We start from the raw sequence: 25,515 nt of genomic DNA on the forward strand, positions 1-25,515 counted from the left end.
AGTGACTGCTGCTACTTTGGCAGTGATGTGAGCCTGGCACTTCGGAATGTTTGTGTGATCAGTTATTATTTTGGCAAGCTGCCAAATTTTTCCTGAAGGACACAAACAAAAGATGGGAAAGGGCAATTTTTAACAGTTTGTGTCTCAGCAAAAGATAAATAGAATTCCATGGGACAAAGAAAAGACACTTTGTTAACCCGAGGGCATTCCCCCTGCTGACTACCAAACCTGTTGCAAACAATGGCAGTATTAGAGCTTCTCAAAAAAAAAGGTCGCATAAAAACATAAGAAAGGCCATACTGGATCAGACCAATGGCCCATCTAGCTCGTATCCTGTCTTCAGACAGTGGCCAATGTTAGGTGATTCAGAGGGAATGAATAGACCAGGGCAATTATTGATTTTGATCCATCCCCTGTTGTCCACGCCAAGCTTCTGACAGTCCAACGCTAGGGACACCCAAAGCATGAGGTTGCATCCCTGATCATCTTGGCTAATAGCCATTGATGGACCTATCCTCCATGAACTTACCTAGTTCTTTTTTTAAACCAGTTATAGTTTTGGCCTTCACAAGATTCCCTGACAATGAGTTTCTCAGTTTGACTATGTGAAGAAGTACTTCCTTTTGTTTGATTTAAACCCACTTCTTATTAGTTTCATTGGGTGACCCCTGGTTCTTGTGTTATATAAAGGAGTAAATAGCACTTCCCTATTCACTTTCTCCACATCATTCATCATTTTACAGATTCTATCATTTCCCCTTTTTATCTCTTTTCTAAACTGAACAGTCCCAGTCTTTTTAATCCTTCTTTATATGGAAGCTGTTCCATACCCTCAATCATTTTTGTTGTCCTTCTCTGTACCTATTCCAAATCTAAGATACCTTTTTGACATGTGTTGACCAGAACTGCATGCAATATTCCAGGTGTGGGTGTACTATGGATTTATATAGTGGCATTATGCTATTTACTGTCTTATTAACTATCTATTTCCTAATGGCTCCTAACATTCTGTTAGCTTTTTTGACGGCTGCTGCACATTGAGTGGATGTTTTCAGAGAACTATCCACAATGATTCCAAGATCTTTTTCTTGAGTGGTAATAGCTAATTTAGACTCCAACATTTTGTAGGTATATTGTTGGAGTTATGTTTTCCAATGTGCATTACTTTGCATTTATCAACATTGAATTTCATCTGCCATTTTGTTACCCAGTCACCCAGTTTTGTCAGCTCCCTCTGTAGCTCCTTGCAATCTGTTTTGTACTTAAGTATTCTGAGTAATTTTGTATCCTCTCCAAATTTTGCCACCTCACTATTTACCCCTTTTTCCAGATCATTTATCAATATGTTGAATAGGACTGGTCCCAGTACAGATCCCTGGGGGACACCACTATTTATCTCTCTCCATTCTGAAAACTGACCATTTATTCCTACCCTTTGTTTCCTGTCTTTTAAGCAGTTACTGATCCATAAGAGGACCTTCCCTCTTACCCCAAGACAGCTTACTTTGCTTAAGAGCATTTGGTGAGGGACCCTGTCAAAGGCTTTCTGAAAGTACACTAAATACACTGAATTACCCTTCTCCATATGTTTGTTGACCCCCTCAAAGAATTCTAGTAGCTTGGTGAGGCATGATTTCCCTTACAAAGCCGTGTTGACTCTTCCCTAACAAATCGCATTCATCCATGTATCTGATAATTCTGTTCTTTACTATAGTTTTAACCAGTTTGCCTAGTACTGAAGGTAGTTTTACTGGCCTGTAATTGCCAGGGTCACCTCTGGAGCCTTTTTTAAAAATTAGTATAATGTTAGCTATCCTCCAGTCATCTGGTACAGAAGCTGATTTAAGTGATAGTTTACATACTACAGTTAGTAGTTCTGCAATTTTATAGAACTGCATGCAATATTCCAGGTGTGGGTGTACTATGGATTTATATAGTGGCATTATGCTATTTACTGTCTTATTAACTATCTATTTCCTAATGGCTCCTAACATTCTGTTAGCTTTTTTGACGGCCGCTGCACATTGAGTGGATGTTTTCAGAGAACTCAGTTTTGAGTTCTTTCATCTGCTCCTGGTAAGAATCCTTTATAATGGAAAATGTTAGATAATTTAAATATAGGAGTCACCACCACCATCACCTATAATATCATACTGAAAACAGCAAAAACAATCGCTGCTGGCTAGCAACTGATAAAGAAAGTAGAATAGAGAAGTCTTGTGTCCTAACACCTTGAATAATATTTTATGGTCAATGAACCAGAAACAGTGTGCTATTCCTGAAATTCACATTTAGTGAGTACTCATGTAATATTGTTATTCCTAACATTAAACTTAAGGCTGCTTTATCTGTGTATGACATTTCAGTTTTTGTTAGGTGGCCCCGGGATTCGAAGTGCCAGATGGCCGTCTGTGAGATCAGGGCTGTCACATCAAAGGCACTTTATTAATTATTATTATTTTATTGAAAAGAATCTATACAAACATTCAGAGTTACAAGGCAGTACCATCTTCTGGAAAATGTATGTCAAACCTAACTAGATAAAATTCTTTCCTCCTGCTACCACTGAAAAAAAACAAATCCTATGTTTCAGGGGCATTATTGTATATCTAAGCAAGATCTGATGTCACTTTATAATCCACAATCTCTGTTTTAGTTACATATAAACATAAGGTGCATTCCTCACATTGTGAATAGGAACATTAGTGTAAATGATTAATTCTCTGTAACTTGAAGTCTTTAAACCATGATTTGAGGTCTTCAGTAACTCAGCCAGAGGTTAGGGGTCTATTTCAGGAGTGGGTGGGTGAGGTTCTGTGGCCTGCAATGTGCAGGAAGTCAGACTAAATGATCACAATGTTCCGTTCTGACCTATGAGTCTATGAAGCTATTACCCTTTCATTCTCTAGAAAGCTTGAGTTTCTTGGCTGTTCTTTCTGGATATAACACTGGTGTAGTTTGCAAACTTCAGAATGACTTTGTCTGGGGATATAATAATTTTGTTACTTTAGCTAAACCCACTCCTGGTTTGAAAATAAAATCTAACATATAATTCTAGTGGATCAACAATCTGCTTAATGCTTAACTATCAGAAAAGTAACTTCTCAATTCAATATCTGCTCCAAAAAGCAGGGTCTTTGCCTGGATATTAGCAGTTAAATTTGCTACCTGGTACTTGACTTTTAGCAGCATTTTTCAAGGTATGTACTTTCAGAACCACATTGCAGGATTGCAATTTAAATGTTGGGTGAAATCCTGACCCCATTGAAATCAATGAAAGTTTACCATGGACTTCAATGAGACTAGGATTGCACTCTCTGCATTTATTCTTACACAGTTTTGAAGGGAAATGAATAAATAAATAAATAACACCGGCATAGCTTCTGGGACACTGTTTTATTTCCATTCTGTTCTTTATACCATTACAATTCAGCTTTACCAGGTATGATTGTCCTTACTCAGGATTCTTTACACAAAGTTCCAGATGAGTGTTTTCTCTCTCTACAGTTCCTACTCTGGGATATTGGGAGTGTGAATGACTAGCGGAAAGTGATCCATTATCCGGTATGTAGTTGCCAGATACCACAATGCCAAACTACGAACAGTGTAGGCAGGGCCAGCCCACAACATTTTGGCATCTGAGGCGGGGAGCTCAAATGACGCTCCCATGCCTCCTCGTTTGGGCCAAAATTTTGAAAGGTCTCAATTCTGCCTTCTTCCTGTTCTGCTCCTCTCATGGTACTGCTCTGCTACCTTCCCTAATAAAGGAGAACTAACAACTTAAAATGCCTTGTTCAAAAATTTTAAATAACACTTAACTTTCAAACACCTGAACAGCAAATGTAACTTTTCTTGTCTGTCATTTTTATCTGTTTGAATAATCAAAGTGGTGCTTTCTGTGCCGCCTTGGTTGCAAAAATTTGAACGGCTTCCTGAAGGTCCACAGTCTGGGCCAGCTCATGCTCTACTGAGATGATTGCAAGGCCGACCAGCCTCTCCTATGTCATTGTGGAGTGTAGATGTGTTTTTATTAACTTCAGCTTGGAGAAACTGCGTTCTCCACTGTCAACGGGTTACAGGAAGTGTTAGAAGTATGCGCAAAGCAACAAACGCATTTGGAAAGAGGGTGGTCATCTTATTTGTGCACATATATTCCAGAACAGCCTTTGGAGTTGATCTTGCTGAAATGTGTCTTGAAAGGGCTTTCAGTTCATCACCTAAATCACTCACATCAATATCGCGCATGTCATCATGTGTCAACACTGTCTCTAGTGCCCTGCATTGCTGGTGTAGGTCTTCTTCAGGTATAGTGAGGAGTTTTGGAATATCATACAACATTCCAAATATACTGCTGTGTTCCTTGAGCTGCATGAAACATTCTTCAACTGACTGTATTGCACAATCTAGCACCTGGTTAAAGAATTCAACTTTGAATTGTTGTTTGGGGTCTCTTATGGGATTATCCCGTGCCTTGTAATCAAAATGTCGTCTTCTTCAGTGACTCTTGTATTCTTGAATGGGTGGGAAAATAGCTTCAGTGTGAAGTTCCTCTGCCAACTTCTGTGCACTCTTCAGAACGTTTTGAAATCCCTCATCTGACCAGTGACTGTAGGTATGACTTTGCTTTGTCCAGTTGTTCCATTGCTCCCAATATATCAAGGTCAATATTTATTTCAAACAGTAAGTCATGCCACAACACTAAGCCACACAGAAATTTGAAGTTATGTATGGTTCTGGTGATTCCATTTCCCTCTGCCACTGTTCTCCCACGAACAGTTCCTGTCATAGCATTATCCTCCATAATGGCAACTATGGCATCATCTATCTTCCCAATTTGGTGTTTGATAGGCTTTATCACCTCCACTCGACTTTCCCATTGTGTGGCACTCAGTGGTTTCAGTGTCAGAGAGGATGTTCCCAGATGTTGCTTCAAAATTTGCCATTGATGAGTTGATGCAGAGAAAAATACATAGATGCTTTGAATTACATTAAAAAATTCAGCAGCCTCACTAGAAGCTGATGCTGCATCACTGACCACCAAGTTCAATGAATGAGAACAGCATGGGACAAAAAAAGCTCGAGGGTTTAACTCTTGGATCCGTGTCTGCACTCCTCTGTTCTTTCCTCTCATGTTGGCACCATTATCATAGCCCTGACCTCTCATGTCAGCTATCTCAATTCCTGTATCTCCCAGCTTTTTAAGAAGCACATTTGTCATACCAACTCCTGTAGTATTATCAATGTGAATGGCCATTGTTTGGATTAGAGATCTGGAACAAGAAAGTGATTGGAAGGATGGATGGATTGAGCATTTGGGGTCAGATTCCCAGCTAGTTTAAACTGGTGTAGCTCCCTTGAAGTCAATGAAGCTATGTTGGTTTATGCTGAGGATCCAGCTTTAGGTCTTCAACAGCTCTGTGAGGAGGATCCCTGATATGAAATGAAAAGAAAGAAAATGCAAAAAACAAGTACAGAGCAAGGATGATAGAGAGGAATTTTGCGGAAACTGACAATGAGAGGATCCTGAAATAGCAAGGCACCTGAGGACGTTATACAGGCATCACATTTCCAAGATAGATGAACATAAGTTATCACATGAAGCTACCAGCATGACCAAACAAAATTTATGAGCATGTAAATGAAAATGACAAAATTATAAATTCCCATTAATGTCTTATCTAAACCTGTGGTTCTCAAACAGAGATACGCGTATCCCAGAGAGTACGCAGAGGTCTTCCAGGGGATACATCAACTCCTCTAGATATTTGCCTAGTTTTACAACAGGCTACATAAAAAGCAATAATGCAGTCAGTACAAACTAAAATTTCCTATAGACAATGACTTGTTTGTACTGTTCTATATACTGAACACTGAAATGTAAGTACAATATTTATATTACAATTGATTTATTTGATAATTGTATGGTAAAATGAGAAAGGAAGCCATTTTTCAGTAATAGTGTGCTGTGACACTTTTGTATTTTTATGTCTGTTTTTGTAAGCAAGTAGTTTTTAAGTGAGGTGAAACTTGGGGTATGCAATCCAAATCAGACTCCTGAAGGGGGTACATAGTCTGGAAAGGTTGAGAACCACTGATCTAAACTGTCTTTCACTATCTGCAATTTTGGTGCCTCCATCACCTGCCTTGATACTCTGTTTCACTGCTCAGTTATTCTTGCTATGACTGCATTTTCCTAATATCTAGCCTAAATTTTTCCTTCTTTAACTTCAGACTCTTGCTTCAAGTCCAACCACCTTAAGAATCAATTTAAACAATGTGGCAGAGGCTTTTTAAGTGTTTTGAAAGAACAGTTCTATGATGTTATTTTGGGATCCCATGCTTATTTATACAGTGGAGGGCCAGCTTGAAGAGCTTATCAAAATCACACACAGATCACTCCTCTGAGTTAGTTCCTTATTTTTACTTCTCTTTTTCTTTTTTCTGTGCATGCTTAGGTCTTGGGTTACTGTATTACACCTATAGGGCTAGAGTGTGGTTTTTTTTAAGCCAGGGCCCTGCATGGGACTAGTGCGGAGCCACGCCACAACACACCGTCAAGAGCATGAAAGAGAGTGTACCTCACAGCAAGCAAAATCTTTCTGGTGCTGCTCCTTGGGCACATGGAGAGTATAATTTGCTCGATCCATTGGGATGTTAACCCTTAGTGCCCTTGCCAGACTCTGCGGGCCACTGTGAGGCTGGGGAGGGGAAATCCAGGGCCTTACCTCCTTCTTGCCATTCCCTGCCTCTTTTCCAGCATCCTGCTCCCCGGGAAAAGCAGAAGCAATGGTCCCTTTGCTCCCCAGAATGCAGGGAGCAGAGGGACAGCTACTAGGAGTGTGTGTGTAAGTGGGGGAAGCTTCTTACTCTCCCATCTGCCTTGGCATGGTTGCCCAGAGGTTGCTCACAAACTGGGACATAATGTTGCTTATGATCATTTTATCCTATCTTTAAGATTATAAGTAGAAATGTAAATCATAAAGAGTAAGGAAATTCCTCACGTTCTATGTAGGGCTAAGTACTGCCCTGGCTAGTGCAGCAGGAATGAGAATTGCCGGGCAGGATTCTATGGGTGAGCTCGGAGTGGGATGAGGACGTGTATGGGGCTGCACTTTGCTGCTGCTCTGATCAGGAGCACCCTGGGTTCCTGGGTGACAGATGAATCATCTTGGTGACAACAGGCAAGTTGAAACATTAGCTGGCAGCTGAGAGATTCTGACCTGATGCTGCTGAGGCATACGCAGCATGACCCTTTAAGAGATTCTGACACATAAGAGAACTAGAAGATGTCGCACATGGTTAGTAATGGGTTTTTTATTTTGCATTTATTTTTGTTCTAAAGCACTCTCCAGGATCCATAGGAGGCAGTCACGCAGTCACCCAGTTTGCAAGTATAAAATCAGATTGTGCAAGTGCACGTATGTACATGGACTTTTGTCTCCTTTTTTGTAAAAATATCTCTCTGTAGGTTTTATTGCATTCTATTTTCATTAAAATCATGATTATCCCCATCCCCACGTAGAAACATGACTGTATTTGTTTTCCATTTTGGTTTTGCAGTTCTTGCTATTACAGCAATGACTTTCACTTCTGCAACAAGCCAACATATATCAGAGATTACATGCATGTTAATCAACCAGCAGAATAAAGATTTAAGAACACTGGAATCATCAGTATTTCCGGAGGTAAGCTAACAGTGAATGAATAGCCAACCACAAAAAATAAAAATAAAAAAAAATAGCCTTATCTGAGATTAGGAAAAATTATAGTAGAGAAGGAAGCTTTGAAATCCATGCTGAGTTTAATATTTTTGAACTAGAAATAAGATAAATATCTAAAACAGAACGTTTGATCAATACTATGAGATTGTCTCACATAATTTGGCCTAAATTATTCACCTCTGAGTATATTTTGAAATGTATAAAGAAAAGGAAGTGTATGATTAGAAAGACAAATAATTTGGACATGGACTACAGCATCAAAGATGGATGTGTGGATCAAAGATCAATTTTCCCTTCCAGTGCTGAATTATTGGAGGGCTTGAAGGTCAACAACAGACCCTGTCCAACTGAAACCTGCTATTTCTTTTAGAGACTTAATTACAGAGACAATCCTATACAATCTTTTAATTCTTGGACAAATAAATGAATAGTTCTGCCACAACCAGAAGTAAACTAAGAAGAAGGTCCATGATTTTCCAGTGCTGGGTACCAAAAACGGAACACTCAAAATTGCAGCAACATGTTCTTCTGAACGCAAGAACATGAAGACTGTCCACCTCCTCTTGTCACAGAAAAATCAGATAGCACACATTTTTATGAAGATTCCCAAGGGTTTCTATGGGATGGTAATCCCATTTCTGTAATTGCATGTTCTCATCTGTATAATGCTGCTTTCTACAATATTCCACCAGTATTCACTTTCTGCTGCTTATGTCACATACTTTTCCATATCAGTCAGCTAATTGTTAATGTGATAATCCCATTTAGTAAATTCAAGTTTTGTAGGGCTGGACTGTGCCATTGTATTTTGCTGAGCAGAATGAGGGGGTTTCTCTAGCTACTCCCCATTGGCAAATGGGCAGGGAAGTGGAAGAGATGGGCAGGCATTTGGATGGAAATTTGGCTTCTCCCCCTGTTCCCCTCCATCCCTCAGTGGGAAGAGTAACTAGCCAGGCAAAATGGAAGGAAATAACATACACCCTTTCATGTGCTGCAGTGAGTTATTTACTTTCACACACACCCATACCCCACCCCATGCCAAGCAGAAAGATATCTTGGGGCTGCTCTTAGAATGGAGTAGTTACATGCCACCCTTTTACTCAGGCTGAGCCTAAAGGCTCAACTATTCTTCACTGGCTTTCAGAACCAGCATAAAATATTACTTTTTCCATTTGAGGTTCTCCTTTAGCCAGTACTTAATTTGTGCTGGGGCTTGCCAGGGCTAAGCATCAGCACCTCTAGGTTTGGCAGTTCATAGCGCTGGCACCTCTGGGCTTGCTGCATCAGTTATGAATGTAAAAAAATTGCTTGAGCCCTGGCACCTAATTGCTTGAGCCTCAGCACCTCTTTCATTATAAATTAAGCACTGGCCTTTACTGATAGACAAAAGTGAGTAAATGCATGATAAGGAAGGTCATGGTGTATATAGTCTGTTCTGTGGTACAGTACAAAGCATGGAGCAGAACTCCAGCAATATACAGAATGACACACAGCATGTTGCTAAGAGATTTCCTTACCTTGGGTTTGCAGTAGAGGCCTGAAGGAAAAGGATGGCCTTGCAGTTCTTTTATCCATGGAAATACCTAAAGGTAGGTGAAATATGGAGTGATGTGTGATCTTAGGCCCGGACTACACTACAAAGTTAGGTCGAAGTAAGCCCCTTGTGTTGACCTAGTTGTTGTGCATGTGTCTACACTTAAATTTGTCTCCCACCAATGTAAGTGCCACATTACAGGAATGCAGTAACACCACCTTCCCCAGAAGCACTGAGCCATGGTTGATGTACTGAAGATGGCGTAGCACGAATGTAGACACTGTGTTACCTATGTAGAGCCTAACAGTCCCCAGTAGCTTTCCCACACTGCCCACTCTGGTCACAATTGTGAAATTTACTGCCCCGGGGTCACAGAGACCATAAGGCCCGCCGCCTTTAAAACCCTGTGAATTTTTGAAATGCTTTCTCCTGATTGTCCAGCACGCCGAGCACACCTAGTAGCTCTCCATTGTTGTGCACGGCTGCCCAGCTGGCCATGTTGGCTACACATGTCAGCCGTGCTCCTGCCTAGAGTAGACAGGAGATATTGGATCTCCTGGACCTGTGGGGAAAAGAGGCTGTGCATGCACTGCTACAGAAACATGGACATGTATGAGAAGATTGCACGGGGGATGCTGGAGAAGGGGTATGACAGGGATCAGCAGCAGTGCCACTTGAAAGCCAAGGAACTGTGTCAGGCATATCAGAAGTCCAGGGAGACCAACAGTCATTCTGGTGCCGAGTCACAGACCTACCACTTTTACAAAAAGCTGCATGCTATACTTGGCGGAGACCCCACTACTGCCCCACACGCCACCATAAATACCTCCAAGAAGTCCAAGTCACAGGCCCCTGGCATGAACAGTGAGGACAAGGAGGAGGTGGAGGAGGAAGAGGAGAATGAGGGACGTGCGACTGGGGAGTTCAGCTATGCTGAGAGCCAGGACCTGTTTGAGACTCTACTGCAATCCAGTCAGTCCTAGCAGTCGAGCTTGGGCGAACCTGATGCTGGGGCAGATCCTCGGGTAGGTGTGTACATTTATTTCCCATTACCGTGATGGTACCCACAACTTAACAGGACACAGCTATAGACTTTTCATGAATTTACTTGTACTAGAAGAGGTAGTGGTACAACTGAGAGAGGCAGCGCATGAGTCTTGCATTTGGGGAGGCTGGGCACAAGTGCCAGAAGCTCCCTAGAAGTGGGAGGGGCCACCGGCACCTGGATTGTAGCCCCACTCACTGCTCCGCCCCGAGGTCCGGCCCACACTCCACCCCCACTTTGCTTTGAGGCCCTCCTCGGCCTCTTCCCCAGTGCCCCTACCCCCACTCCATCTCTTCCTGCCCCTGTTCCGCCACTTCCCTCAGGGCCTCGCCCCCACTCTGCCTCTTCCCCCGAGTTCCCCTTCCCCCGCCGCTGCTTGCTCCTCTCCGGCCTCTCCCCAAGTCCCCTGCCGCTTGCTCCTTTCTACCCTCTCTTGCCTTAAGAGCAAGTGACAGGGAGAGAGGGGGTGCTTCTTATACTGGCATTTCTCCCAAGCCCCTTATACCCACCACTCAGTGGTAGCATTGTTATCTGCTTTTTATTCCTCTCCAGAGTTAACCAAGGGGGTGGTGTGTGTGCATGCGGAGCAGTTTGTTTAGGTACAGAGAGATGGCCCTTGCATTCTCCTGAGAGATCTCGATGAAACTTTCATGGAGGTATTCTCAGTCCTCTACCAAAGGTTTCTAGGGATGGCAGCCTTATTTCTTCTTCCCCGATAAGACACTTTCCCACACCAGTCAGCGATAACTTCAGCAGGCACTATTGCAATATACAGGCTAGCGGAAAATGGGCAGCAGCTGTGCTCTCTGTGCCTTTGTTACCCTCAGGGGTGAGATATCAGCTAAAATCACCACCGCCTGTGGAAAATGGCGGCAGTATTCAGTGCCAGTGCCCTATACTCATAGTTTCACACAACTAAGCAATTCCCTCTTCATTTCCCTCACTCTTGGTGGACCCTTGTGCTGCAAAAGCAATCCCAAGCAGAAGTGTCAATAAGCCTGTCTTGTTTAAAGCTTTAGGGGAGCAAGGGAAGGGAGTTCCGAATCTTAACTTTCACTTTACATTGTGACTGTACTGACAGTGTTACCTCTTTTATCTGCAGCTCCTGTCATTGCCATTGCGGCATTCCCCACACACACCTGCAGAATAATTGAGCTAGATAAGGAGAAAGAAGAGGACATGGGATGACATGTTCAGTGAAATCCTGCAAGCCAGTGCTGCATCAGACTGTGAGCAAAAGGCCTAGAGGGTGAACATGGTAGACAGCCTGAGGAAGGAAAGTGTGGACAGGAGAATGGTCCAGGAGTCCCAGCAGGAAAAGGAGAGGGAGATGCACAAGGATATAATGGGGCTTCTCCAGCAACAAAGGCAGATGCTGCAGACTCTTGTGAACCTAGAAGTTCAAAAATCACAGGCTCAACTCCCTTCGCAGCCCATGAAAAACTCCATTACAGCACCTCCTTACAGCCCCCTCAACATTCCATGTGACTTCACAGGCTGCTGCCCTATCCATACCACTCCATCCAGCGGGACATGAGGGACAACCACCGCTTCACATACACTTACCTGTGAAAGCCACAGCTGCTGTATGTGTAGGTAAAATGGACATGAATGTTCATTCCCTTGTTAAGCTCTGTTCCATTATTTTATTAAGTTTTTAATGTATTTGCTTTTACATTGCACAGATTTTTATTTTCCCTGGTTTTGTTACTGAATAAAATACTATTATCTGGAAAATAATTCATCTTTATTAGTGCTCAACATATGCTGCTGAGCACCCAGCAGTTTTGAAAGCACCCACTTCCTTGTTACTGTACAGTGTGACCCGACTCATAGGATCAGTAATAAACACAGTGTACTAATCAGTGTACTGTCAAATTAATAGGTGCATTGTCAGTGTTATATTCACAGATGTACATCAAGCACCACACAATTCCTAACAGACCCCAAAACATAAGGGCCAGGTAGAGCACAGTACACCACAATGTATTATTGTGGCTCACTGTTAAAGTGCTCTTTCAAAGCCGCCCTGATCTATATAGCTCCGTGTTGAGCTCTTCTAATAGCCCTCATGTCTTTCTGTTCAAACTCAGCAGACAGCTGTTCCACCTCTGCCCTCCACTCTGGCGGCAACTTTTCCCCCTTTGCTTCATAAATATTATGCAGGTCACATCAGGCAGCTATAACCATTGAGATGTTTTTTTCACTGAGATCCAATCTTGTGAGTAAACAACGCTAGTATCCCTTCAGTCTACCAAAAGCTCATTCAATTGTCATTCTGCACCTGCTGAGCTGGTAGTTGAATTGTTCTTTGGTGCTGTCAAGGTGGCCATTGTACGTCTTCATGAACCAGGGGAGCGAGGTGCAGGCTGGATCCCCCAGGATCACTATTTGCATTTCAATATTGCCAGTGGTAATCTGTTGGTTGGGAAAGAAAGTCCCTGCTTGTAGATTCCTAAATAGTCCTGTGTTCTTAAAGATGCAAGCATCATGCACCTTCTCTGACCAGCCAACACTGATGTCAGTGAAGCATCCCTGGTGATCCACCAGCGCTTACATAACCATAGAAAAGTAGCCCTTTCTGTTGATGTATTCTGTGGCAAGGTGGTCTGGTGCCAAAAATAGGTGTTGAATACGTGGGAACCCCATTACTACAAATCCATCCACTATGTTTTGAACATTGCCAAGAATCACAGTCCTGCATAGCAGAAGATTGAATGACTCTCCACACTTGCATGACAATGGCCCCCAGAGTGGATTTTCCAGCTCAAAATGATTTCCCACTGACCAGTAGCAATCTGGCACTCCAAGTTTCCACAGTGTGATCACCACTCACTTCTCCACGGTCAGTGCAGCTCCCATTCAGGTGCTCCTGCGCTGGAAGGCTGGGGCGAGCTTGGCACACAGATCCAGGAATGTAGCCTTGCACATCCACAAGTTCTGCAGCCGCTGCTCATCATCCGAAACCTGCATCACGATGCGATCCCACCAGTCAGTGCTCATTTCTTGGGCCCAGTAGCCAAGATTCCCCAATCTGCAGCTGCTCCACGAACACCACCATAACCTTGAATTGGCTCTCGCTCTCTGGCCTCCAAGAAATCGTCATGTTCCATGCTGATTCAGTTCTTCTTGCGGCTCTGCAAATACTGAAGGATCATGCATCTTGTGCTTGCAATGCTTATGACAATACTGCAGAGCTGTGCGGGCTCCATGCTTCCATCAGAGGTGAAGGACAGTGTGGAGGGCCACACAGGTTCATTGGACTTTTAAAAAAAGACACAAAAAATATGGGATATAGATGACATTATGGGATGCAGACATTTGCATGCTGGGAAGTTGACCCTTTGCTCCCAGTCAGCCCTGCACAACTCATTTCTGCCCCACCATGCAGTGCCAAAACATCCCAAAAGAGTGCACTGGATGGTGGCGGTTTGCACACTGGAATACCTGCCCATGGTGCACTGCGCTGTGCATCGACACAAGCACTCCTGGGGAATATGTTCAGCACTTATGCAAGGATCCAAGTGTTTCGCACACACGCATGATAAGCTCTGGCAGCTTTATGCCAGTGTGACTTGCGTGAACCAAAGCTTGTAGTGTAGACATGGCCTTAATCATTAGACGAAAGTAGCACATTACTGACTGAACTGCTACTAACTATACTGTCAGCCCAGAAAGCAAAACTTGTTAGTATAGTGCAAATCTTCCTGCATTTGTTCATTCAGTAGAATTAAACATATTTGATGAGCTAAATTGAAGAGGGAAACAAGAATGAAAGTATAGTATTAAGATTACTTTTGTTTATAATTACTATGCATATATATGTTATCAGTAGGCATAGGCATATTTTTAATAGAGTGAAGTCTTTTAATAGGTGAGCTTCCTTTTTAAATGTTTAAATCTGAAAAATCCAGTTACCACCATTAGACATAGCAATCTGTTTTATTGCAATGCAGATGCCTAGTATTTCGGAAGATCTTGGTTGTGATTTGAGTTCTCAAAGCACAGAGAATGTCTATGAAACAGCAAAAAGTGTGGAAGTTGACGTGCTAGGAGACATTGAATTAAAAGTGATCATGAATATTTCAGAGACCATTTCATGCCTTTGGATCTTCAAAGAGAACCAAGTTGACTGCAAACCCTCACTGGACTCAGAAAACCGGTAGGTAAAGGGCTGTACTGAATCAAAAAACCTATATGGGATACTTTCATTAGAGCAGATGGGATATTTTCCATATGAAAAGGCTTATTTATCATTTCTTTTCACATTATTTGTTATATTCCTAAACCTATCTATCTTAATTATTATCACCACTAAACTGCATGTTGATAAATTGCTGTTTATGCACTAAGAAAGCAATGAACGCTGGCTTTATAGTTTACAATATAGTGATTCTTTGCATTTGTATAGCATATTATATCTGAGGATTTCAACAGATTTTACAAACATTCATCAATTCAAGTATCACAGTGCTCAAGTCAAGGAAACCAAGGCACAAAAAGGTTAATGCAATGCCTTGCCCAAGGTTACACTGCAGTTCAGCATCAGAGCCTAGAATACCACCCTAATTCTCTTGACTGTGTTCTAGCCACAAGTCCATACTTCCACCCAGAGAGCTGAGAATAGCTGGGGTAGGACCAGAGGCCTAGTGTAGATGATTCCCTTGCAGGGTGAAACCCATGGGATGGCCTCTTGGTGAGGAAATCTCCATGGGAATCCTGTTGCATGGGCCTCGATTCAGGAAAGTACTTGAGCACATACTAGTCTATCCCTATTCAGGACAGTACTTAAGCAAAACTTTGAATCCCACTTGGGATGAGTGCTTAAGTGCTGTCCTGAATAGGGATGATTACATGAAACAGGGCCATTGTCTATGAAAGCACTTTGGAGATTGAATGTACTGCATGTGTGTTAAGTACCACTAGCCTAGAATTCTGTTTGCAATGGTTAAGTGTAATGCCAGTGCATTCTTCAGCCCACTACCCTCTATCTCAGGGGTTCTCAACTTTTTACTTTCTGAGCCTGCCCCCTCCCTCCTCCAACATGCTATATAAACTCCACAGCCACCTGTGCCTGCATGTAAAAGCCAGGGCCTGCTTTAGGGGGTAGCAAGCAGGGCAACTGCACGGGGCCCCCCCCCCGGCCCCTCCCCCCCCCCCCACGAAGCTAAGCTGCTCAGGCTTCAGCTTTAGCCCTGGGAGGCAGGGCTTAGGGCAGCGTGGCTTTGGCTTTCTGCTCTGGACCTCGGTGACTCTAATGCCAGCCCTGCTTGGCGGACACCCTGAAACTTGCTCACTGCCCCCCAGGGGGCCTCAGACCACTGGTTCAGAACTGCTGCTCTATCTGACATGAATGTTCTCTAATGTATTTTTTGTTTTACAGATCTGTTGTTTCGCTGGCCTTTTCAAAAATAAAAGAAACTCAAGCTGGAAAATACACCCTTGCAGTTCAAAGTGAAAACAATAACTACACAATAATGTTTACAGTTCTCGTAAGGAGTAAGTATGTGTCAAAGCAAGGGGCTCAGACTATCCATAGCTTGAGAAGGGGGAGGCTGAAGCCTGTACATGACCAAGCCCTCTCTAAGCAGTGAAACTCTGTCAGTTCTATGAGACTTCCATGAGACTTCTCCCTTCCTCAATTGTCTCTCCTCCCTCTCTTTCAGTTCTTGTATTGTGGGCTATTTTCCTTGTCACTTATTTCATGTATGGCTGCCTCATTTCCCTTGGTTCATTGTGAAGGTTAAAATGATTCTGAGTCACTACGTGTTGTTAAAGATGACATGCAAAAGATTGTTTTTAAATGGGGCTTGTGCTCATTTCTCATTCTTTGTAATGTGTTACGCACACACACACGCACACACGGACATATCCACATGCAAAAACACAAAACAAACTATATTAAAAGAACATTATTAAGATTGCAAAATCAAGCACTCAAAAGTTCGGAAATGCCAGTTTGAAAGTTACCTGTATAACCTTAATTTGCCCCTCCTTGTGCAAATGCATTATGGTACAGTTCTTAATTACATGATCCCCTGCCTCATTCAGTGCCCAGGATGGATGGAGCTCACTTAATGAACAGCTATTCAGTATTTGCTATCCTCATTGTAAAAGTGGCCCCATGCTTTATTTATACTATTCAAATGCTGCTCTGAATCTAGAATTACTAATTTCCTCATGGGCTTTTCTGTCTTGCTCATCACTATAGTAGCTGAGAGAGTAACAAGTGTTAATTTATTTTCACAACACCCCAGTGAGGTGGAGGAGTATTATCCCCATTTCACAGATGGGGAACTGAGGCACAGAAAGATCAAGATCAAAAGCATCCACTAATTTTGGGTGCCTAATTTGAGAAACCTACAACCTGATTCTTCAGAGTTCTTAACATTACATAGTGCTTTATGTGTTCAAAACAGAACTCCCACTGATTTCAATTGTAGCTGTGAGTGCTCCATACTTTGCAGGATCTCAAGTTGGGCACCTAGAAACACACAATTAGTGACCACCTGTGAAAAGTTTGGTTTAAGTGACTTGCCCTAGTCTCACCAGGCTCCTTGTCTCAATCTACTCCTTTCCCTACTCCCTGGGTGGGCTCTTGACCCACTTTATATTCAGATCAGATTCTTTCCTCTTCTGTGCTTCCTGGGTGCCAGCACCAAGAGAACCAGAGAGACAGGTTCTCTGCTCTCATTTTCAGTACCCTGAGCACCTGGCAGGAGCCATTACAGGGAAAGAGTGGCTTCACCCCTGTAACCCTGGCTTGCAGCATGCTCAGTCACTCTGTGAGAATGGTCCATGTGTACTCACAAGGAGCTGTGAGAGGCTGAAGCGTGCTCAGTGAAGACAGATTCTTCAGAGATTTTAACTATAAACTCTAGTCTCCACTGAGCTTGTGTGAACTGGGATTTTTTATAGGGTTATAACTTGGCCAAATGTGGGTAGATTTTCAGAGGAGTGGCAAAGGGCACATCCCTGGCAAACCTGCCAAATTTCAAGTCTAAGCTCCCAAGCATCAGGGCACTAGAGCTTTTTTAAAAAAAAAAAGTCACTTTTTTTTTTTAAATGGACAAAACAGCGTATATTTCCCTAGCCTCATTCTTAGAAATGACTGAACTGTTTGGCCTGGGGCTGAATTCTCCCATTGGCATAAAAAACTCTCCTGTCAACATAGCACTGTGCACACTAGAGCTTATGTCTGTGTAACTTAAGTTGCTCAGAAGGGTGGAATATTCACACCTCTGAGCGATATAGGTTTTGCCAACATAGGCAGTAGTGTAGACAGCCTTATAAGCAACAGGGTCTTATAATAGGTATTGTCAGGCAACCTTTATAATAGGTGGCACTAACAGCCCTGTCTATAATAAAGAGGATCTAACAGGTTTTGTTGTTGTTTTGTTTTTAAGATTTTTTCTGCTTGTTTTTTGTCATAGAAATAGCAGGAATATCAACTCAATTCTTCCCTAGTTTTGTTGTAGGAATTTTGTTGTAATTTCACTTGTTCTCCAGTCATCAGAGTTTTCCACGCTAAACAGAACCTACCTTTCTAATATTAAAATAATGCAGATAAAAAAACATTTTAAAAACAATCTTATACAGATTATAAAGACATAAGCAAACAACAACAAAATACACAAACCCAATTTTTCCCTTTGCAAGTCACCTTTAAGATACCTAAAGTGTGAATCAGGAGCAACTGTCAGTCTTCTCATCAGAAATTTTAACTTCATAATCACAGTTGAATTTAAAACTAACATCAGTGTTTTCAGTTTTAAGTGAAGTCATCATCAGTCTTGGTGCAATAAACTTTCAAGCATAGTCCAAATTGGGAAGCTGGCGGGCTCAGGGGATTGGTAATAGTTTATGGAACTTTACATCTCTAGGTTACAGATTTATGGTGGTGAAGTCATTAATGACTTTTCCACTGTGTATATTAAATGAGTTGGTTAGAAGTAGCACTCCTGAGTAGTGGTCTCAGTAGATCCTTCAAGGGTTTAATGCAGAAGCTGATTTTCAGAGGTATGAGAACTCATAACTCCACTTGCATTGAATGAAAGCTACAGGTGTTCAACACCTCTGAAAATCAGGCCCTAGATTACCCTCTGATTCCTACAGGCAGTTCCTTGAAGTCAGGGAGATGACACATTTACCAGGTCAAGGTTGAAGAGCTTATACAATGAGGACCTTAGACAAACAGTTCTTTACTTTCTTCAAGCATTAAAATCACTTGAAAAAAATATTAGAACAAGCAAAATGACATAATATATAATGAACTGAGCAAAACAATTTGGCTTAGTGTTGTTAACAGCCTAAATATGAGGTATGGCAAAGCTCAAATATCCAAAGACCAAATTTTGTTCTTGAATGCCTGTGCATTGCTCTCATTGAAGTTATTGCTGTTGTTGGGAGTATGGGTATCTGAGGGTAGATTTTTTGCCTTCTGGTTTCATCTTGTACTTTGTTTATGCGTAATACAATCAGCCTTCTCAGTCTTGTTACTCACACCTTCTTGTCAACTGTTTGAAATGGGCCATCCTGATTACCACTACAAAAGTTTTTTTTACTCCTGCTGATAATAGCCCACTTTAATTGATTTGTCTCATTAGAGTTGGTTTGGGAACCCCCATCTTTTCATGTTCTCTGTGTACATATACATACCGGTATATGTAAATCCTACTGTATTTTCCACTCCATGCATCTGATGAAGTGGATTTTAGCCCACAAAATCTTATGTCCAAATAAATTTGTTAATCTCTAAGGTGCCACAAGTACTCCTCGTTCTTTTTTTATATATATATTTTATGTCTGAGTTATAGACGTATAAAACAAACAAGTCTGTCACTTTAAATAATGTTGACAGACTTCCTGAGGTAAGAATCCAACACTGATTTAGACATGTATGTAAGCAGTAGCCAGTCAACATTTCTTGTTATGACAGCAGGTGTCAGTAGGGGAGAAAATTAGCATGGGGAAATAGTTTTTAGTTTGTATAATGACCCATCCACTCCCAGTCTTTATTTAGGCCTAATTTGATGGTGTCCAGTTTGCAAATTAATTCCAGTTCTGCAGTTTCTCATTGGAGTCTGTTTTTCAAGTTTTTTTTGTTGAAGAATTGCCACTTTGAGGTCTGTAATTGAATGGCCAGGGAGGTTGAAGTATTCTCCAACTGGTTTTTGAATGTTATAATTCTTGATGTCTGGTTTGTGTCCATTTATTCTTTTGCATAGAGGCTGTCCGGTTTGGTCAATGTACATGGCAGAGGGGCATTGCTGGCACATGATGGTATATATCACATTGGTAGATGTGCAGGTGAACAAGCCCCTGAAGGTGTGGCTGATGTGATTACGTCCTATGATGGTGTCCCTTGAATAGATATGTGGACAGAGTTGGCAGCGGGGTTTGTTGCAAGGATACGTTCCTGGGTTAGTGTTTCTGTTGTGTGGTGTGTGATTGCTGGTGAGTATTTGCTTCAGGTTGGGGGGCTGTCTGTAAGCGAGGACTGGCCTGTCTCCCAAGGTCTGTGAGAGTGAGGGATTGTCCTTCAGGATAGATTATAGATCCTTGATGATGTGCTGGAGAGGTTTTAGTTGGGGGCTGAAGGTGACGGCTAGTGGCGTTCTATTACTTTCTTTGTTGGGCCTGTCCTATAGTAGGTGACTTCTGGGTACTCTTCTGGCTCTGTCAATCTGTTTCTTCACTTCAGTTGGTGGGTATTGTAATTTTAAGAATGCTTGATAGAGATCCTGTAGGTGTTTGTCTCTGTCTGAGGGACTGGAGCAAATGCGGTTGTATCTTAGAGCTTGGCTGTAGACAATGGATCGTGTGATGTGGTCTGGATGAAAGCTGGAGGCATGTAGGTAAGTATAGCAGTCAGTAGGTTTCCGGTATAAGGTGGTGTTTATGTGACCATCTCTTATTAGCACTGTAGTGTCCAGGAAGTAGATCTCTTGTGTGGACTGGTCCAGGCTGAGATTGATGGTGGGATGGAAATTGTTGAAATCCTGGTGGAATTCCTCAAGGGCTTCTTTTCCATGGGTCCAGATGATGAAACTGTCATCAATGTAGCGCAAGTAGAGTAGGGGTGTTAGGGGATGAGAGCTGAGGAAGTGTTGTTCTAAGTCAGCCATAAAAATGTTGGCATACTGTGAAGCCATATGGGTACCCATAGCAGTGCCGCTGACTTGAAGGTATACATTGTCTCCAAATGTGAAATAGTTGTGGGTGAGGACAAAGTCACAAAGTTCAGTCACCAGGTTAGCTGTGACATTATCGGGGATACTGTTCCTGATGGTTTGTAGTCCATCTTTGTGTGGAATGTTGGTGTAGAGGGCTTTTACATCCATAGTGGCTAGGATGGTGTTTTCTGGAAGATCACCAATGTATTGTAGTTTCCTCAGGAAGTCAGTGGTGTCTCAAAGATAGCTGGGAGTGCTGGTAGCATAGGGCCTGAGGAGAGAGTCAATATAGCCAGGCAATCCTGCTGTCAGGGTGCCAATGCCTGAGATGATGGGGTACCCAGGATTTCCAGGTTTATGGATCTTAGGTAGCAGGTAGAATACCCCTGGTCAGGATTCAAGGGGTGTGTCTGTGTAGATTTGTTCCTGTGCTTTTTCAGGGAGTTTCTTGAGCAGATGGTGTAGTTTATTTTGGTATCCATCAGTGGGTTCACAAGTGTCCTACACATTAGAAACATGGATAATGATGTTTCCAAAATATTGCAGCATGTCTGAAAATATTTGCATTACTTTTAATAGGTAAACCAAGGAAGCCCTATTTTGTGAAAAGTGAAAACTTGGCCATTATAAACTGCACATCCAAAAGCTACCCTACACCAGATATTGAATGGTTATTTTGCAGAACACCTGATGACAGGTATGGTGCATATAATGCTACCTTTTTTTGTTTACTGAATTTTAAGGTGCAAGTCTTGATGTCTTCCTAAGCCAACAGACTTTATACAGCATGATGTATTTATTTTTGATGTGATTGAACCTGAACAACTGAAGGAGAACTGTGGGGTCAGATTTTCAAAGGAGAATGTAATGAATGCTCCCATAAAATTTAACACACACACAGTGTCCTCAAAAAACTACATGCAAAAATTGAGTGCACGAGTGCAATGAGTGAATTCGCATTTTTGTATTAGCTGTAGTGTATTCTGGGAAAATTGGGCCAATGTATACTTTTGGAAACTTTAGGCACCCTAGTCTGAAAATTTTGGCCCAAGTCCAAGCATTTTTACTTGACATAGCTAATGAGTTAAATATATTTCTAATCCCATAGCCCTCTATTTTCCATTTCCCTAAAACCTAGCTATTTTGAGAATGAGTGGGGATTAAAGGTGGGAAGGGTGTCATCAGAAATTTTCTATCTAAATTTGCCTTTCCTTGTAGCTTTAAGTTGTATGATAAGTGGTACTATTGGCAACATGAATATGTTCCAAGAAACATATCAGGTCATGAGTAAGTAAATTCAACATTCAGTATGTTGTCATACAGAGTGCACGTGTAACAGTGTGGATCTCTGTCCCTCTTGAGTGCCTGGACCACACAGGGATTTATGAGTCTTCAGCAGCCTTCAGACTACCAGGACTGTGTCTTCTAGCTCAAGTAGTAGAGGCTCATAGTCCAACATCCTGGGTTCAGCGCAGTCCCAGAGATGTAGGCTGAAATCCTGGGCTCATTGAGTTTTGCCATTAACTTCAAAGGAGCCAGAATTTCACTCATAAAATTACAAATGTTTACACCTACCAGTATAAGCACGAATAGTGTATTCAGGTAATATCAGCTCATTCTGTTTATAATTTCCCTAGCTCCATTGCCCTTGTGTTTTGTTTTATAATCTCCACATTTTCTAGTTCCTTTTATTACTACAAAATATTCCAGTTTCCTTACTATTGTTCGTATTCAGTAAATAAATGTATGTGTAATTACAGTTGCATCCATACAAATCGTAAATACAGTAAAAGAAATGGGAAAGTATATGGAGTACAGGAGGTGCCACGAGGATATTCAGCAAATAAGTTATTTCAAACAGACATACGGTGCTGCGCAACTAATGAGCTGGGCAGAGAATGCACCAAGCTGTATACAATAGGTAACATAACTATAAGATTTATTTAAATAGGGGCCTAATCCTGCCATTGATGTTAATTGCAACTATTCACTTCAGTAAGGTTTGCAAGACTGGGCTGTAAATTTGTCATCCCTGGAATAAATATGTTTAGAGGCACATTACTAGGCAAAACTAATGTAATGCTGCTATATTTCTGTCTCATATTTATCTCCTAAATTCTAATGCTTATTTATAGTTAGGGCCCTACCAAATTCACAGTCCATTTTGGTCAATCTCATGGTCATAGGATTTTAAAAATAATAAATTTCACTATTTCAGCTATTTAAATCTCAGATTTCACAGTATTATAATTGTAGGGGTCCTAACCCAAAAAGGAGTTGTGGGGTGGTCACAAGGATATTGTAGGGGGGGGGGTTGCGGTACTGCTACCCTTACTTCTGCGTTGCTGCTGGTGGCAGTGTTGCCTTCAGAGCTGGGCAGCTGGAGAGCAGTGGCTACTGGCAGGGAGCCCAGCTCTGAAGGCAGAGCCATCGCCAGCAGCAGCGCAGAAGTAAGGATGGCATGGTATGGTGTTGCACCCTTACTTCTGCACTGCTTCTGGCTGGGCGCTGCCTTCAGAGCTGGGCACCTGGCCAACAGCCACTTTTGTCTGGCCACCCAGCTCTGAAGGCAGCACAGAAATAAGGGTGGCAATACCACGACCCCCCTAAACATGGGCGTCGGGTATAATAGGCCAGGGCACGCTACCACCAGACACCCGATTGCAGGTTTGGCAGGTGAAGTTTTTGCTTTATTATGCCTCATGCAGGTTCCGGGGCAGCTGAGAAGGTGGTATGTGCTATTCAACTTCCCGGGTTCATCAGTAATCTCCCTGGACTCCAGAAAGATTACTGATGAAGTCAGGAAGCTAAGTAGCAGATACTGCCTCCTCAGCCATCCTGGAACCTGCATGGGGCATAATGAAAGCACAGGTTCTTCTTCAGGAAGAGATGCTGCGTATTTTTCCTGGTAGCTTGGGGCCTGGAGAGGAGAGGGGAGGTGCGGCTGCGGCTGGCCCAGGGCTCCTCCAGGCAAGTGGGGGAGAGGGGACGACTTGGGCCTCATCTGGGTGGGGGAGGCCTCGGGGCTCTTCCAGGCAGATGGGGGTGGGGCATGTAGCTCCGGTCATAGGGGGGACAAGGGGTCTTGGGGCTCCAGCTGCAGGGGGTGGGGGGCTTGGGGCTCCGGCCGGGCGGGGCGGGGGCAGAAGGGGTGGAGCTGGGGACTAGCCTCCCTGAAGGGGGGCTCCACTCGCTACCCATGCCCCTAAAATAACCTTGCAACCCCCTTGCAATTCTCTATTGGGTCAGGACCCCCAGTTTGAGAAACGCTGGTCTTCCCTGTGAAATCTGTACAGTATAGGGTAAAAGCAAACAAAAAAACAGATTTCATGGGGAGAGACCAGATTTCACGGTCCATGATGTGTTTTTCATGGCCATGAATTTGGTAGGGCCCTATTCATAGTACATTTAAAAACAAATTGTTGTGTTATTTTACATTTCATAAGTAACTGCTATTTTTCATACAGATCTTTAACATCTACTTTTAATAAAAAATATTTTTAATTTTTGTTTAACACAGATATTCAGGTTTTTTTAATAAACTTACTTTGATTGGCTTAATTCTGTGCTGAATTGCACCCTGTGTGAATACACGGTTATTGCTGGATTTGAAAGTCAGGACAGAATTTGGTTTTATTTATTTAAATGTTAGACTATTATAATTCATTTTAATGTTAGTTATTATTCTGGAAAAATAGTCTGTTTATCATTACAAATACAATAATAGATGCAAAACTATGGGTGCTTACAAATGTGAAAATGAGGTGTGGGAGGGAAGGAAAAGTTTAAATAAGTAATTTTTCCCATAGTAAAATATAATTTCATTTGTTGTTTCACCGGTGTGTTTTCATTTTGCAGATCTAAATGAAAAACTTGGAGGATCTTTACCTGAACTCCTTCTTAAAGTTGGGGAGCCATTACTGATAAGATGTAGAGCTTTTTATGAAAACTATAAATTCAGATTGAAATGGCATTTTAAAAACAAAGAATTACAAGAGGTAATAAAAGAGGAGTCTTTTCACATACGTAATAATGGACAGTACCACACAATATTAAATACAAACCTTTATTAAAAACTAGGGGCACTGGTTTGAAGAAACAGATTATCAAGACTCCTCTATGGTACGGATTCTCTATGCATTTGCCTCATCAATGGGAAGAAGTGATAGTGGACATTACACCTGTTCTTCCACAGAACATCCAAATAAAACAACTTTGGTTACAGTCTTAGGTAATTCAGATTCATGTTGTTAACTTTGTGCCATATTTTTCTTTTAGTCATTCAGCTGTTTGCTTGCATGTGTATACACTATGTTTATACAGGAAAAATCCTGTTTCTACTTGAAGTTGAAGTTGAAAATGGAGATGAGCCAGAACTGGATTATCCATATCCCTGCAGGTACCCCACAATCACACCTGCTCCCAGGTTATTTGCATTACTCCTCAAGGACAGTAGTTCTGGGAGTGACACCATGTGGCGGGGCAACAACTCACCGGCGCGGCGCCTCCTGCTGGTCATCTCAGGAATTAGCTCTTTCAGCCCAGAGCGCCCTCTACAGACTGGTGTCTCACTTGCCCTTGGCCCCATGTCCCTCCCGGTGCCCTTTGCCCAGGGGTTCTGCCCACCACAGTACCCCCTCACTCTGGGTCTTCCCCCCCAGGGGAACCCCCAACTCCCTATCCCCACCTTGCCTCAGTGGCTACTGCCAGTCTCCATTTAGCCCCCACTCACTGAGGCAGATGGCAGTCTGTAAACCACTTATCATCGGCAAGGGGGGTTGGACCAGCTGTCGCTGCCTATTCCTGGGCTGCCCCTCTGCTGCCCTAGTACCCTTTTGTGGGCCCTTAACTCGGCCTGAAGCCTGGGGCTTCACAAGGTTGGGACTCCCCAGCTCCCTCTGCCCTTCCCCAGCACTACTCCACCCTAGGTACCCTCCTCAACTTCCCAGGCAGCCAGGTCCTTCTCTCTCTAGAGAGTTAGAGAGAGTGTGTGTCTGTCTCTGGCCCTCAGCCCTCTTATAGGGCCAGCTGTGGCCTTAT

At 42.5% G+C, this 25,515-nt stretch overlaps 1 protein-coding gene across 1 annotated transcript in view; it reads left to right on the forward strand.

The window, feature by feature from the left end:
* FLT3 (fms related receptor tyrosine kinase 3) overlaps window positions 1-25,515 on the forward strand; it is a 71,081-nt gene that overhangs the window by 11,818 nt on the left and 33,748 nt on the right. The window contains exons 2-8 of the mRNA XM_054015380.1: window positions 7,561-7,685; window positions 14,257-14,462; window positions 15,684-15,799; window positions 21,055-21,172; window positions 22,236-22,396; window positions 24,334-24,473; window positions 24,556-24,706. Coding sequence (XP_053871355.1) covers window positions 7,561-7,685; window positions 14,257-14,462; window positions 15,684-15,799; window positions 21,055-21,172; window positions 22,236-22,396; window positions 24,334-24,473; window positions 24,556-24,706 — 1,017 coding nt within the window. The remainder of the gene's footprint in view (window positions 1-7,560; window positions 7,686-14,256; window positions 14,463-15,683; window positions 15,800-21,054; window positions 21,173-22,235; window positions 22,397-24,333; window positions 24,474-24,555; window positions 24,707-25,515) is intronic.

Source organism: Malaclemys terrapin, chromosome 1 (genome assembly GCF_027887155.1).
Source record: "Malaclemys terrapin pileata isolate rMalTer1 chromosome 1, rMalTer1.hap1, whole genome shotgun sequence".
In the NCBI taxonomy this organism is placed as follows: Eukaryota; Metazoa; Chordata; order Testudines; family Emydidae; genus Malaclemys; species Malaclemys terrapin.